At 47.5% G+C, this 13,390-nt stretch overlaps 1 protein-coding gene across 2 annotated transcripts in view; it reads right to left on the bottom strand.

Annotated features, from left to right (window-relative positions):
• Positions 1 to 13,390, bottom strand: part of SdhA (succinate dehydrogenase, subunit A (flavoprotein)) — a 141,318-nt gene that overhangs the window by 38,666 nt on the left and 89,262 nt on the right. For both annotated transcript variants that reach the window (XM_037420232.2, XM_075886388.1), the window contains 2 exons: positions 8,396 to 8,531; positions 61 to 256 (listed from right to left, as the gene is read on the bottom strand). In XM_037420232.2, the coding sequence (XP_037276129.1) occupies positions 61 to 256; positions 8,396 to 8,531 (332 nt within the window). The remainder of the gene's footprint in view (positions 1 to 60; positions 257 to 8,395; positions 8,532 to 13,390) is intronic.

Raw genomic sequence — 13,390 nt, forward strand, 5'->3', positions numbered from 1 at the left:
CCTCCATCAAGACACAGCTCAAGCAAACAACAAAAAATCCATACGAGTGGTGTGCCTTACCTGACCCTTGTAGTTGGTAGGAATTCCACCCATGTTGTAGTGGACAGTGGGCAGCACTGGGATGGGCTCACGTGTGACGTCCACACCAGCAAAAATCATGGCAGTCTCCGAGATGCCCGGTAGCCGTGTCGCCAGCTGTTCAGGAGGCAGGTGGTGCAGCTGCAGGTACACGTGGTCCTTTTCGGGCCCACAGCCTCTGGGCATAGACAGGATAGTCAGTGAGCAGCAGCTACTGAGGCTGAGCTCACACAATGAGCATTGCACCAACACCACATACCATCTCCAGGACTTAAATGAGCTGCTGATTAGTAGCCCTGCATATTTTTGGAAAATGCAAATGAAAACACAAGTTTCCAGATAAGTCAAATCCCTCATTTGAAGCACACAGGTCTTCCACAGTTCACATTATGTCAATTCGCTTGAAAAAAGAAACAAGGATTGACAAACAAAAAAAAAAAAGAAACGAGGATTGACATCCTTGTTTCTTTTTGTGTTGAAATGACTTGCCTGGCAAGACTCCTTTCTCGCCTACTGTGCAGCCCTGTCAGCAAAGTACCGTCAACACTGGTAAAGGTTGCGTAGGCCCTGCACTGTGCAGTGCCCTGGCCAAATTTCAAGAGTTCAGCACCTTGATGGAGGCTATACTGACATGATTAAAAGTGAGCACAGCATGGAGAGTGCTTCAGTGTTTGGGGTCAGTGTTTGGTGTTTTTCTTTTTTTAGAGTGTGCTTTCACAAGACAATTCAATGACTCATTAGGGTTTTGAGTTTTCTCAATGAAGGGATTCAGCAAGTAATTATGGATGAGCTAGTTTCGGATGATTTCACTTAACAGCTTCAATAGCAGATGCTAAAAGGTGTTCTTTATGAAAGAATGGCTCCGTATTCAATAGGACTTTGTAGAATTTGCACCACTAAGACATCCTCGGCAAGACTAGATTTCCCGACAGAAACCTTGATGCTTCTAATTTATTTCATTTTTCTGAGTACTGGGCCTGTTCTTTTCTGAATGGGGTAAATCCCCTCCAGCTCGCTAACTGTAACCTCTTCATATAGTTATGATGCTTGAACAGCAGGGAATCCCTTGCTACGTAAAAATGAGCACGGCAGGTTCCTGCATAACTTTCAAAATATGTAATTTACATAATTAAAGAAAAGCAAATCGCACTGAGACAAACAAGTGACTGATCTTAGTTCGAAAAAAGCTGCAAATTTTAAATAACAGACAAAAAAGTTATTTTCAATATTTTTGCTTACCCTGTTCTCTTAACCTTAAAAAAGTCACAGTTTTGCCACAAAGACTAAGCAATTTATGCGATAGCAATAAACTGAAGGTCATGCGAAGAATGGAAAGCAGATTGAAAGGTGCCCCGCGTTTCTCGCACACAAATGATGCACGAAACATATTCACAGGTGCAGGTGACGCACAAAACACATTCACGGGTGCAGATGAACGTTAATAACTTGACAAATGGTACAAAACGAGCAAAACGTGCATAGCCACTCGATACCTAGCTGTGTCTCAAGAAGCTTTCTCGGTGGCTAAGTATACTCATGTGCATGATGTGCATTTCGAGGCCTTCGATTGGCTGCTTCTACCGTGTTGCTCCAGTACACCTTGCTAATCCAATGCTTGTTCCGAGATACGCCTCTGGGATAGTGTCATCTGCTTCTTGTGCGTCACAATGTTGCGGTTATCTAAAATTGCGCAACTTAGTAACCTTTTCGCGCTCGTCCTGTATTCACGTGTGAACGATAATTCAGGATACAATTACACCTTAGTTAAAGCAGCTGCAGGTGAAAGTTTATTAATCCCATTACGATCACGCGTTGCACTCACTGTGAACGTCGCATACGCTCGTCCTGAACAGAATAGCATAGCGTTGACTGGTTGGTGGGACGGCTCCACTAGTCAGCACTTCGGACCTCGCGACGAAGAGGACTGCAAGCCAAATTTTTGTACTCTTTATCGCGGGTACAAAGAATTGCTGCATGTCATGCTTCAAAGCCACGGGCATCGCAGCCATGCACATCACAACTGCACTTTCTGTTCGAAGTCGTGGCTAGGCCTAACTCTGCCGTAAACTTGGTGGGCAAGACCGTCACATTATTTGATATGCGAAAGCGAAGAGTACTGTGCTTCGTCGCGAGCAACGAATCCCATCGGCCGCTCGCTACTTAGAACCGTGAATAGGCATCTTGCAGATCTGTAGCGAACTCCGGCCAAGCTCCCCATGCACTGACCACTCAGGAAAGTGGTGGCAGCGATCGGCAATTTCATGCGACAGCACTCCAACAAGCAAGATCACGCACGGTGCGCATCAATTTTTCGTTGCCGTAGCTACGTATAACTAATAATCAACAGACTGCACATCGACAGCCTTCGTTCTTAAATCGGTACGTCGATATCCACAGCGGCGCTATTTCTGTCCTGAAAGTATGCCAAGCGATGTTTGAAGTCAGAAGTTAGAAAATTTAAGATGTCATAAGTAGAAAAGTCTGTGGTAAGAGATTCCTCACCACCTTGATGGCTTCACATTTTAGTGAATTATATCCGAATGTATATTGTACCACAATTTGTAGTAAATGAAGCTCAATGAATGGAAACAATAGAGTGCTGTTCCTTGAGTGAGTGGGAAATTCATACTTGGAAAGATAGCGCTAATATGGACACGGACGAAAGGAAGGAGCCCTGACACACAGACGAAAGAACTTTTGTCTGTGTCAATGTGCCTTTTTTGTCTGCGTCCATTAGCGCTACCTTTCCAAAGAACAAACAGGGAGGTCGGCATAACGCCACCAATAAGTATGTAGCATCCAAATGTCTGTTGTAAGCAGATCTACTGTATTGAGGTTATACTGTATTTTGGATTGTCTGTTGCAGAGGTTTCAAGATATTCAGAGTCCAACACAAGAACTTCTCAGGTCATAAGGAACGAAGAACACACAGACTTCATAACAAGACTAAAGAACCTATCGTTATTTATATTGTGAGTGCAGTCACTGACTCTTCTTTATCAATTGGACGAGTCATCATCATTTGTATAATTTCCTCATATGTAGAGACCATCACCAGAGTGTGCCAGCTCGAGCTCGTCTCGGCTAAAGCTCTTCCTCATAAGTGGTGGACGGTATTTCTCGATTCCCAAGTCCTCTCGCACGTTATCACTGGATCCCCGCTCGGGTCATCGTCTACTACCACCTGCCATGGCCTTGGAAGACAATCCTGGTTTATGTAACACTGCCGGCCCAGTGCAGCCTCCGCCGTCGACTCTGGCAATCCACAGCCACCAGCGTGATTCTCCAGTGCTCTCGGGTCAAAAAGGGGATGACGTTGAAGAATGGCTACACACCTACAACCTTGTCAGCGAGTTGAACAGGTAACATACTCTACACAAATTACGTACGGTCCCTTTCTGCCTGACTGATGTTACCAAAACCTGGTTTTGGAACTACCTCCAAGATCTTTCCGACTGGGACACATTCGCACGGAAGCTTCGTCAGAATTTTGATTCCCCCAGTGTTCATGCTGAGGCAGCATCGAAAAAGATTACTGAACACATTCTACTGGCGAGTGAATCATACACCTCATGCACTGAGGACGTTTTTGCCTTGTGCAAGCGTGTAAACTCATCTATGCCCCAGAGCAACCAAGTACTCCATATTATCGGAGACATAAATACCGTCGCAATCAATGCCCTTGCATCGCGAAATCCTACCACAACTCAAGATGTCATCACCATTTGCCAGACACTAGACGAACTTCAATCTCTTCGTCTCTGCTGTGATGCCTCGAACATTCGTCTTCCTGCGGCCCTCAACATCCATGCCCCGGTCCGCGACATCGTTCGTGAGAAACTCCATGGGCGCTGCTCTTCCTGCACTTCAGCCTCAGCTCTCTACAACTTGCGGAACATCATTAGGCAAGAGATTGCGTCTGGGTCACATCTACCTTATTCCGCCGAATCCAGACCTCGTCAAGAACCAACGTACGCCGAAGTTGCGGTGCTCTCAGCACCCACCACTATCCTAGCGGCTACACCAGGCGGCCATGTACCTGTGGTGTCAGTGTCACCACCGATGCGTCCACAGCCGTGTTACACCATGCCGCGTTCTCCTCGCCCGATCTGTTACTAATGCCACTATAGCGGTCAAATATCTCGCTTTGGCCGAAGGCGCCAACAGGACGAGCAACGTGGCTACGCTCCAAAGGAACGCGGACGCTTCACTCCACTCATGAACTACCAGCGCACGCCTTACCGGGCTTCCTTTCGGTGTTCGCCCTCTCCTCTTTACAGTATGGGTGCGCCTGTGAACTCCAGTGAGTCTTGCCGCTGCTCACCATCTCCAAATTGCCGTTCCGTGACGCCTCTGCGACCCGCCTCCAATGTTCTAAATGCCCACACGGAAAACTCCTCAATGCAGTTTTAGGAAGGCAAACTGCATCCACCGGACAGCTAGCAATTCCACCAGCCAGATCATCGAACTTGTTAATAGTGTTAGTAGAAGGTATACGCGTCGAAGCTCTAGCAGATACTGGTGCTGCTATTTCGATTATTCGCTCTGATCTTTGCTCCCGTCTCCGCAGGGTGACCACACCTTACTCGGGCCCGTCTCTCCGTGCTGCGACGAACGCCATTACTCGCCTAGTGTACAGCTCATGTTTTAATAGACAGTATTTTTCATCATATTGCCGTTGCAGTTTTCCCGTGAGTGCACCCACGAACTCATTTTGGGGTGGGATTTCCTGTCTGCATACGCTTCTATATCTTGTCATCAGCGCCTCATTTACCTCAATGCCACTGGCTTTTCTTTATTGAAACACGAAAGGCGCATTCGCCTCATCACCATCTTAGATTATTTTCTTTGGCCATGCTGAGAAGAAGTAATTAGTGTTAATTGCATCAACATAGTGAATGGTGACGTGCTTCTAACTTATGGCCACACTGTACATCGGGGCATTCTGATCATCCCAGGCCTTGTCCATTTTTTTGAAGGGCCTGCTTTCATTACTGCGTTGAATCAGACCCCCGAACCATTATTGTTGCCCCATGGATCAACAGTCACTAGCGCTACTGACCCGCATCCCGTTGCAATTGTTGCCATTCCAAGTCAAGAAGACCTACCAGAGCCAAGCTCGCCGCCACTCGACTCTCCTACTCCTTTATCGGTGATGATAACCCCTGATCTAACAGCAGCTCTGAATCGAAAATTGCTGAATTCATTGAACCGACATCTCTCTTTGTCTGACGTTAATTCTGCTGTCTTTGCTATGACAACTTCAGCGACTCATCGAATTCAGACTGGCGGCTACCGATTTATTCACCAGCACCTATACAGCGCGTCTCTTGCAAAACGCAAGATAATCGAGGAAAATGTCTCAGACATGCTTGGACACATCATACGTCCTTCCTCGAGTCCATGGTCCTCGCCAGTTGTTTTGGTGCAAAAGAAAGACAGAACAGTACGTTCTTGCGTTGATTACGGGGCAATGAACAAAATAACGCGCAAAGATGTTTATCCTCTTTCCCGAATGAACAATGCACTAGATTTGTTGCATGGCGCAGAGTATTTTCAAGCCTTGAGCTGCGATCGGGCTACTGGCAAATACCAGTGTCCGAATCTGACAAAGCGAATGCTTTTCCACCCCAGATGAACTGTATGAATTTACCGTGATGCCTCTCGGACTTTGTAACACGCGTCCGCTACCTTCGGACAAATGATCGACAGCGTACTGCTAGGCTTGAAGTGGAAAACCTGCTTATTCTACCTCGACGACATCATAGTGTTTTCGTCTACCTTTTCGCAACATCTGCCACGTCTCAAAGTAGTAGGTTGCCTTAAAAAAGCTGGTTTAGAGCTGAATACGAAAACATGCACCTTTACAAGCAAGAAAATCAAGGTTTTAGGGCACTTAGCAAAGACGGTGTTCGACCGGATCCTGAAAAGCTTACCGCCATCCTCGAGTTTCCCGTCCGTTGCGTTTAAAAGACCTGCTCAGTTTTCTCGGCTTGGCATTCTACTTTCGGTGCTTCATATGCGACTTCGCAAAGCTTGCACCTCCACTCCATCAACTGTTCGCAAGTAACACGGCATTCATCTGGTCCGAAGACTGTGAAAAAACTTTTCTGGCGTTGAAGCAAGTCCCGACATCCGACGACCCAGTACTCTGTCACTTCGATCCAAGCGCACCCACCATTCTTCACACTGAAGTTAGTGGTGATGGTCTCGGTGCCATTCTACTGCAGCGTGATAACACCGCGTGCGAACGTGTCATCCCTTACGGCAGTCGTGCTTTGACTGCTGCCGGGAAAAATTGCACCATAACCAAACAAGAGTGCCTCACTGTTGTATGGGCGGTACGAAAATTTCGCCCATACCTCCACGGCCGCCACTTCACAGTCGTCACCGACCACGACACATTGTGCTGGCTTTCGTCGCTAAAGAACTTATCGGGTCCCCTTGGTCGGTGGGTGTTTCGTTTACAGGAGCACAATTTCGATGTCCTCTACAGGTCTGGTAAAAAGCATCAAGATGCTGATGCTCTCTCTCACTGCCCTCTACCCAACCGTGATAGCCTACCGTCGTCATCGATTTCCACGGCGGCATTACCCATTGCAGGTCTCAGTTGGCCAAGATCCGGCCGCCTATCTACCCTTGTGTCGCATCAATGCGTTGACCCTCACTTCCGCTCCATAATAGCATGCTTAAAAGGCACATCCGCTCCTCCGAACGCTTGACTTTGTCGACAACTGAAACAATTCAAACTTCACGATGGCGTTTTACATCGCTATATTTACCCCGTTGAAAGAACCAAATGGGTCTCCATTATACCACGTTGTCTACAACATCAGGTTCTTGAGTCATTCCTCGATGATCCTGCTGCTGCTGAGCATCTCGGCTATCACAAAACGTACGACAAAATGTGCAGTCGGTTCGCCGGGCCTGGCCTCTCATCCGCCATTGCCAAGTATGTTTCTTCGTGTGCCTTATGTCAATGACAAAAACGACCCACTACTTCTCCTTCTGGCTTTCTGCAACCTATTCTTTGTCCCGCTTTGCCATTCGAAGTCGTCGGAATAGACTTATGCGGCCACCCTTCCCGTGAACTCCAATGGAAATGGTCGGATTTTGACGGCTGTTGACCACCTCACTCGCAACGCGGAAACAACCTCGCTGCACATCCACTGAAGTAGCAAATTTTTTTCTGTGTAATTTATTTTTACGCCATGGGGCTACAAGTGTTCTGCTCAGTGACCACGGCAAAGTCTTTCTTTCCTCTATTGTTGCTGAGGTTATACGCGCCGCCAACACCATCCACAAGACAACTTCTTCTTATCTTCCACGAACAAATGGCTTGAAGGAACGCTTTCATCGTACCCTCTCGGACATGATTACTATGTACGTCAACCCTTACCACACGAACTGGGACGCCATTGTGCCATTCGTAACATTCACTCACAATACGGCTATGCAACACACCACCGGCTTTTCTTCCTATTTTCTGGTCCATGGCCGCTGTCCAAGTGTAACTCTGTACGTCTCCTTCCTTTCAGCTCCTGCTACCTCAGCAGGCCCTTTATTTGCACAATTTTTGTCTCGCCTCGAGCACTGCCGTCATCCGGCCCAAATTAACACTGGCATCTCCCAGGAAGCTCGCAAGTCTCGCTACGACTCAACTCACCGTGTTGTCACCTTTTCTCCAGGAGACAAAGTTCTTTTCTGGACTTCCGTGCGTGTGCTCGGCTTATGTGAAAATTCCTCAGTCGTTTTATAGGACCTTATATGGTCATTGAACAAACGTCCCCCGTTAACTACGGAATCTCATCCCTTAAGGCTCCCTCCCACCACCGTTGCCGTGGGACAGAAATTGTGCATGTTTCTCAACTGAAGCTGTATACCCGGCGCAATTCTTAATATTGTCTGTCGCGCGGCCAGGAGGCCACTTCCAGCGTGACAGGGAATTCGTGTGAGTGCAGTCACTGACTCTTCTTTATCAATTAGACGCGTCATCATTTGTATAATTTCGTCATCTGTAGATACTGTCATCAGTGTGTGACAGCTCCAGCTTGTCTCGAATAAAGCTCTTCCTCATAATGTTTTGAAATATATAAGTTGTTCAAGCAGACAAACTGAAAGAGGTGAGAAAGAAAAAAGACAACTCTGCCAGTGCTTGAAATATACGATAATGTTGGCTTTGAAGGGAGGGAGGGACACACATGTGAATGTGTTCAGCGGCTTCGGCCGAGTCATTCCACTTTCGCAGCTGACGCCCATGCAGCATCCTGAAAACACAGAGGCAGTCTCTTTCAATCCAACTGAATGCATTGCCTACCTGCCCTCTCGTATTTCTATGGTCATGGCCCGTGAGACGACATCCCGCGACGCGAGGTCCTTGGCAACGGGCGCATACCGTTCCATGAAGCGCTCTCCCTCGCTGTTGATGAGATAGCCACCCTCACCACGACAGCCTGCACATCAAACATGGCCTTGTTATGTGGAGCTTTATTCAAATTGAGAAGGTATATTGAATTGATTACCCAATACTGGCACCAATAAATTGCCTGGACATGTTAACCAGCCATATCTACAACGTTTTCACAATATGGGTTTACTGTTCTACGGGTGTGCAGCAAGACCTGTTCGTTCAGCCGATGTACGGGCAATGGGGATGTACAGTACTCACGAATCTAAACGCAACATCAAAATTTTTTATGTAACGACTACTATGGGCAATTGCTTAAGATCAACGCATCATGTAGTGACGAATCTGGTCTGAAAATAATGTGGGCTTCAATTTACATATCGGAGACGAAATAAAAGTGTGCACATCTCCGAGTACTAAATTGCCCTGTTTAATTCCATAAGTACAGTACACTTTCCCATGGTCTTCTAGGCTAGAGAAGTTGGTGGTCAGTGGCATACCAACTCTTTTGTGAGTGGTGGTGGGGGGAGGGGCAAACCTACCTCAGTGATCAGCCAGAATATATATATATATCAAAAGGGAGAACTTTCTCAATGCACTCTCACTTTGACAAGAATTTGCATACACAGAGGTGACACGGCGCGCTTTCTTAGACACCATGAAGTTTAATCACACTTCAACAGGGCGAGGAATGGTGCCATTAGCCTAATTTCCGCGTTCAATATGCAACACTGATCTTGCTATCACGCCTCTTTCTCTGATTATGCTTTGTCAGTTAACATCTACAGATTTCACAATAGTTTCTGTAATAAATTTATTATGGATGTTAGTCGTCAGGATGGAGATGTACCAAGTGTCAATGAGGATACATCCACATTGAACGGGGCTATAGCTGCCAAACCCCAAAACATACATTCGGCAAACCCTCTTCTATCAATATATATTAAACATTTATTTACTCCTGCAAATGCACACGTTACTTTCGTATTACATGCAGATTTCCATGGCAGAGGGATCAACAATGTTTTTAACGGCTCATTGCCGTTACATTTTTCCATAATAACTATTACACTTTCTAGAATATATTCAGGCTTGTATGTGCAGCGACGTGACGGCGTCTAACGTAGACGTGCTGTCGTCGCTGGTTTAATGAAAAGACGACTCAGGGAGGAAGCGAGCTGCTGAAGTAGAGTGGCGGTCGTGACGTCCAGCAAGCCAGAAGCACACGAACATTCTGGGCACCTCGCACCACGAGCTACCAGCGCTCATCTTTTTCTCTAGCAGGCTGGCCGCACAAGCATTACGCTAGAAGGGCTTCCCACCTTATGTGTTACATGATAAAAAAGGAATGTAAAAGATGCAACAAGAACGTATAAACACTATGTACATGTGTGGCAGTTCCTAAATGTCAACCGTGAAGTCCGAATGTCGTCAGGGTGGAAGGCGCACAGAGAAGTCCGACAGTTCCGGTGGGTGACACTGGGAACCATGCAGCGGGTGAGGATGGCGACGCAGGCACGCTGTTGGAAGGAGCGGGGGAAACTGATAACGTGAAAATCGGTAAACGGCCGAGTAATTCCGCAGCGCGGCCCGTAGAAGCCTGAATATACAGCGGGTGCCATGGTTCCGGTGGTTGTGTTAGCGCAGTACAGCCAGGCCTGGCGCTTTTGACGGGCATAGTTGTGGCTGGTGGACGGAACCTCGCCAGCCTCGAAGTGTGCGACGCAGGTGTCATGTTGATGGAGCTGGTAATGACGAAGGCAGTGATACGACACCGGCTGCGGCTGCTGCGTTGTCTGTCTTGTAGACGAGCGATGAACTGCTCGTCTTGCGCCAGACATCATTTGGTGCGTTCGCGTGGGCAGGGCAGGGGAGCCAGTCGCCTGCGCCGCGAGATTCAGTGGGTGTGTGGTGTCGCAGCTGTCGGGGGCTGTCAGTGACGTTCGGAGTGTTGTGCTCCAGTCATTCTTTCTGGGTGCCACCTGCTTGTGTGGGCGGATGTTGGGAACCACAGGAGATGCACTGGACACTGCAGACGTCTTGTCACCCTTCGAGGTGCCACCCTTATGGGCAGTACCAGCGCACACACTCACGGGGCGAAGAAAAGAGACACAAACAAGCGCTGACTCTCAACTGAAGAATTTATTGAAATATACAAGTTATCTGAACACATAAGATAAGCCCAGAACATGTGCAGAGGGCCAGTGAAGGATCGTGTCGACGTCATTAACAATTTTGCCCTACTGGTAACTGCGCAGGCACGGCATATTCCATTCAAACAAACATGCTACTGATTAAGATTTCTTCTTTTTCATGTAAAGATATTGATGTCTGACTGACGCAGGACTCCCCTTCTTTTTTGATGTAGAATGCTTCCACTAGTTTTCTTGTGATCTGATCGCTATGTTTGAAGAGCACTGTCGTTTCATTGAACAGGGGCCTGCATCCACACGTGTGGCAGTGCAAAGGCAAATTCGCGTACGTGCTGGTCTTGAAGCTTCCGGAGTGTTCTTTCAATCGTACGTAGAGACAACACCCTGTTTGCCCAATATAATCTCTTCCGCATGTTAAGGGAAATTTTGTACACCCCCCCCCCTAGTACACAAAGTAGTGAGGCGTCCCTGTGTTTTACACCACATTCATTTTGGCTAGAGCTCTTTTTATCATGTTTTTTGCTCACCATAGGGCAAAATTTTCCCAATTTGGTTTTTGCTGAGAATAGAACCTGTACCTCGTATCGAGATGCCACATTTTTTAGTCCATGGGCTAATCTATGCTTGTAGGGCATGGTGGCACATTTCTTTGACCTCTCTTGTTTTTTTTAACACTTTCTTCACCCTTCTTGATCTGACGTATTAGACCTTTGCAAACAGAAGTGATAACGGTTGTCGGGAAGCCGGCTACCTGAAGGCGACACACCTGTTCCCAGAAGCTTTGTTCTGCGTGGTGCCAATGCTTTTGTCAACCACCGCCCTTGTTGGGCGTATAACCAAAGATCTGTAAATCCTTTGCTTAATTACAAGTCCGGTCATTCAAAATTAGTGAAGAAGGGTATCATTACGTCTAGCCTCGGTGCTGTGATCCTGAAGTCGTGTTGGCACCAGGCAGTACCAGCGCCCTTATGTATCACTAACTAGCCCAACTATCAGTCCTGCTTCAGGTGGCACCTTTCCTTTTGTACCAAATCAATCTCTGTGGTTGATTATAACTGTACTGTAAGTAGGGCTTACGAATACAAGTATCTTGGTGTTATTTTTACACACAATATGTCATGGTCCAAGCAAATCGACTATATATGGAACAAAGCATTGAAAAAACCAGGCCATCTACGCCGCACTTTGTCTAACCCCCCCCCCCCCCCCCTCCCAAAACCTCCTCTTAAATAAATCGCTAATTAGTTTTGTACTTGACTACGCATCCATTGACTCGAATCCCTATAAGCAGCGCGAGATTCAAGAACTGAAATCAGCCCAGAAAAAGGCGGTAAAATTCATATGCCATCGTTATGACCGCGATTTCTCACCCACTTCTACTCTATCTTCACTGAATTAACTCCAATCCATTCGCGTCACAAATAAAGTCAATATTCTCGCAAAGCATCATTTCCTCCACAGTTAAACTGTCAAATGACAAGGTATACATAAACTTTGCCCCACAGTCAACGATGAGAAGCTATCACAACCTACATATGAGGCCTTACTACGCTCGAACTTATACGTTCAAGTTCAGTTTTTTTCCCTGTTCCATCGAAGACTAGAATTCATTACCTGCTTCTCTTCGTTCATGCCCATCGCAGAGTTTCGTAGCCGTAATACATAACACGTATGTGTGAAATAAGCTGATCTGTTTGCGAATGCTACAGTCGAACCTCGATATATCGAACGGCGCGGCAATCGCGAAGTAGTTCGATATATCCAGAATTTGATATAAAAAAATCACGACAAAAATGCGTCAACAGCTTGCTGAAAACGACCAACGAACCGCTCAAGCGTGGTGCAGTAAATACTCACTTGAAGATTCAAACATAGTACTTATTGTGTTGGTTTGAAATATTGAAAAAGAGTAGCCTGCTTTTTGTTGGCCATGGCGTGTTTGACGACTGCGTCCTCAATATAGTCCAGGCGATCCATAAGTGATAGGCCGGTGCCTTCAATCGCGCCGCAGCTGCGGCGCACAAGGGCCAAGGCAGCTACAACCTCAGCTGATGTCGGGAGCAAGGCACCATCAGCGCTTGCGGGATCCACCTCAGCAAAGTCTTCATTTGGCTGCTCAGCAGTAGCTTCGGCGACAATCTCCACATCCGTGAGCTCCGCCGTGAGCTCCGCCGTTCGGAGTAAGGCCTGTCACGGCCCAACTCCGAACAGTGCGCGACAGGCCTAACTTTGAACGCACGAACACTGCGAGCACAACGACCGATGCCTGCCGATGCTACGGGGAAGGAGCTTGCAACAAGTGCGCAGTCTGCCGTTGACACCATAGAGACTGCAACGACCGCAAGCTGCAAGGCTGCGGCGTGAGTCCGGGTGTAAAGCGCGCACATGGCGCGCCCATGCCGGCTCGCTTGACTGCTTTTCCTTTCCCAGCGGCAGCGCGGGCCACGTCCGAGACAGTCGTCTGCGTCCTTTCCCTCCTATACTTTCCTCCTCTATCTTTACCTCCCACTCCCCCCGCGCGAAGCTGTGTCGGTGCCTTCGTATTGAAAGAAAATAACAGCTCCGCGCTTTTCTCTTCACTTTCCTCATTCAAGAACCTCTACCGCAAGGCTGTGGCGCGCGTACGCCGCTACGTTAAAGTGGCGCTCTCGGCGCCATCGATGTGTGCAGCATTCGTAAACGCCCGCCGCTCTACCGCTACTTTCGAGAATTGCAGGAAAGCTTGCCGCCTGTCAATGGAGTGTGGGCAGTT

The sequence above is a fragment of the Rhipicephalus microplus genome, chromosome 2, assembly GCF_043290135.1.
Source record: "Rhipicephalus microplus isolate Deutch F79 chromosome 2, USDA_Rmic, whole genome shotgun sequence".
Lineage (NCBI taxonomy): Eukaryota > Metazoa > Arthropoda > Arachnida > Ixodida > Ixodidae > Rhipicephalus > Rhipicephalus microplus.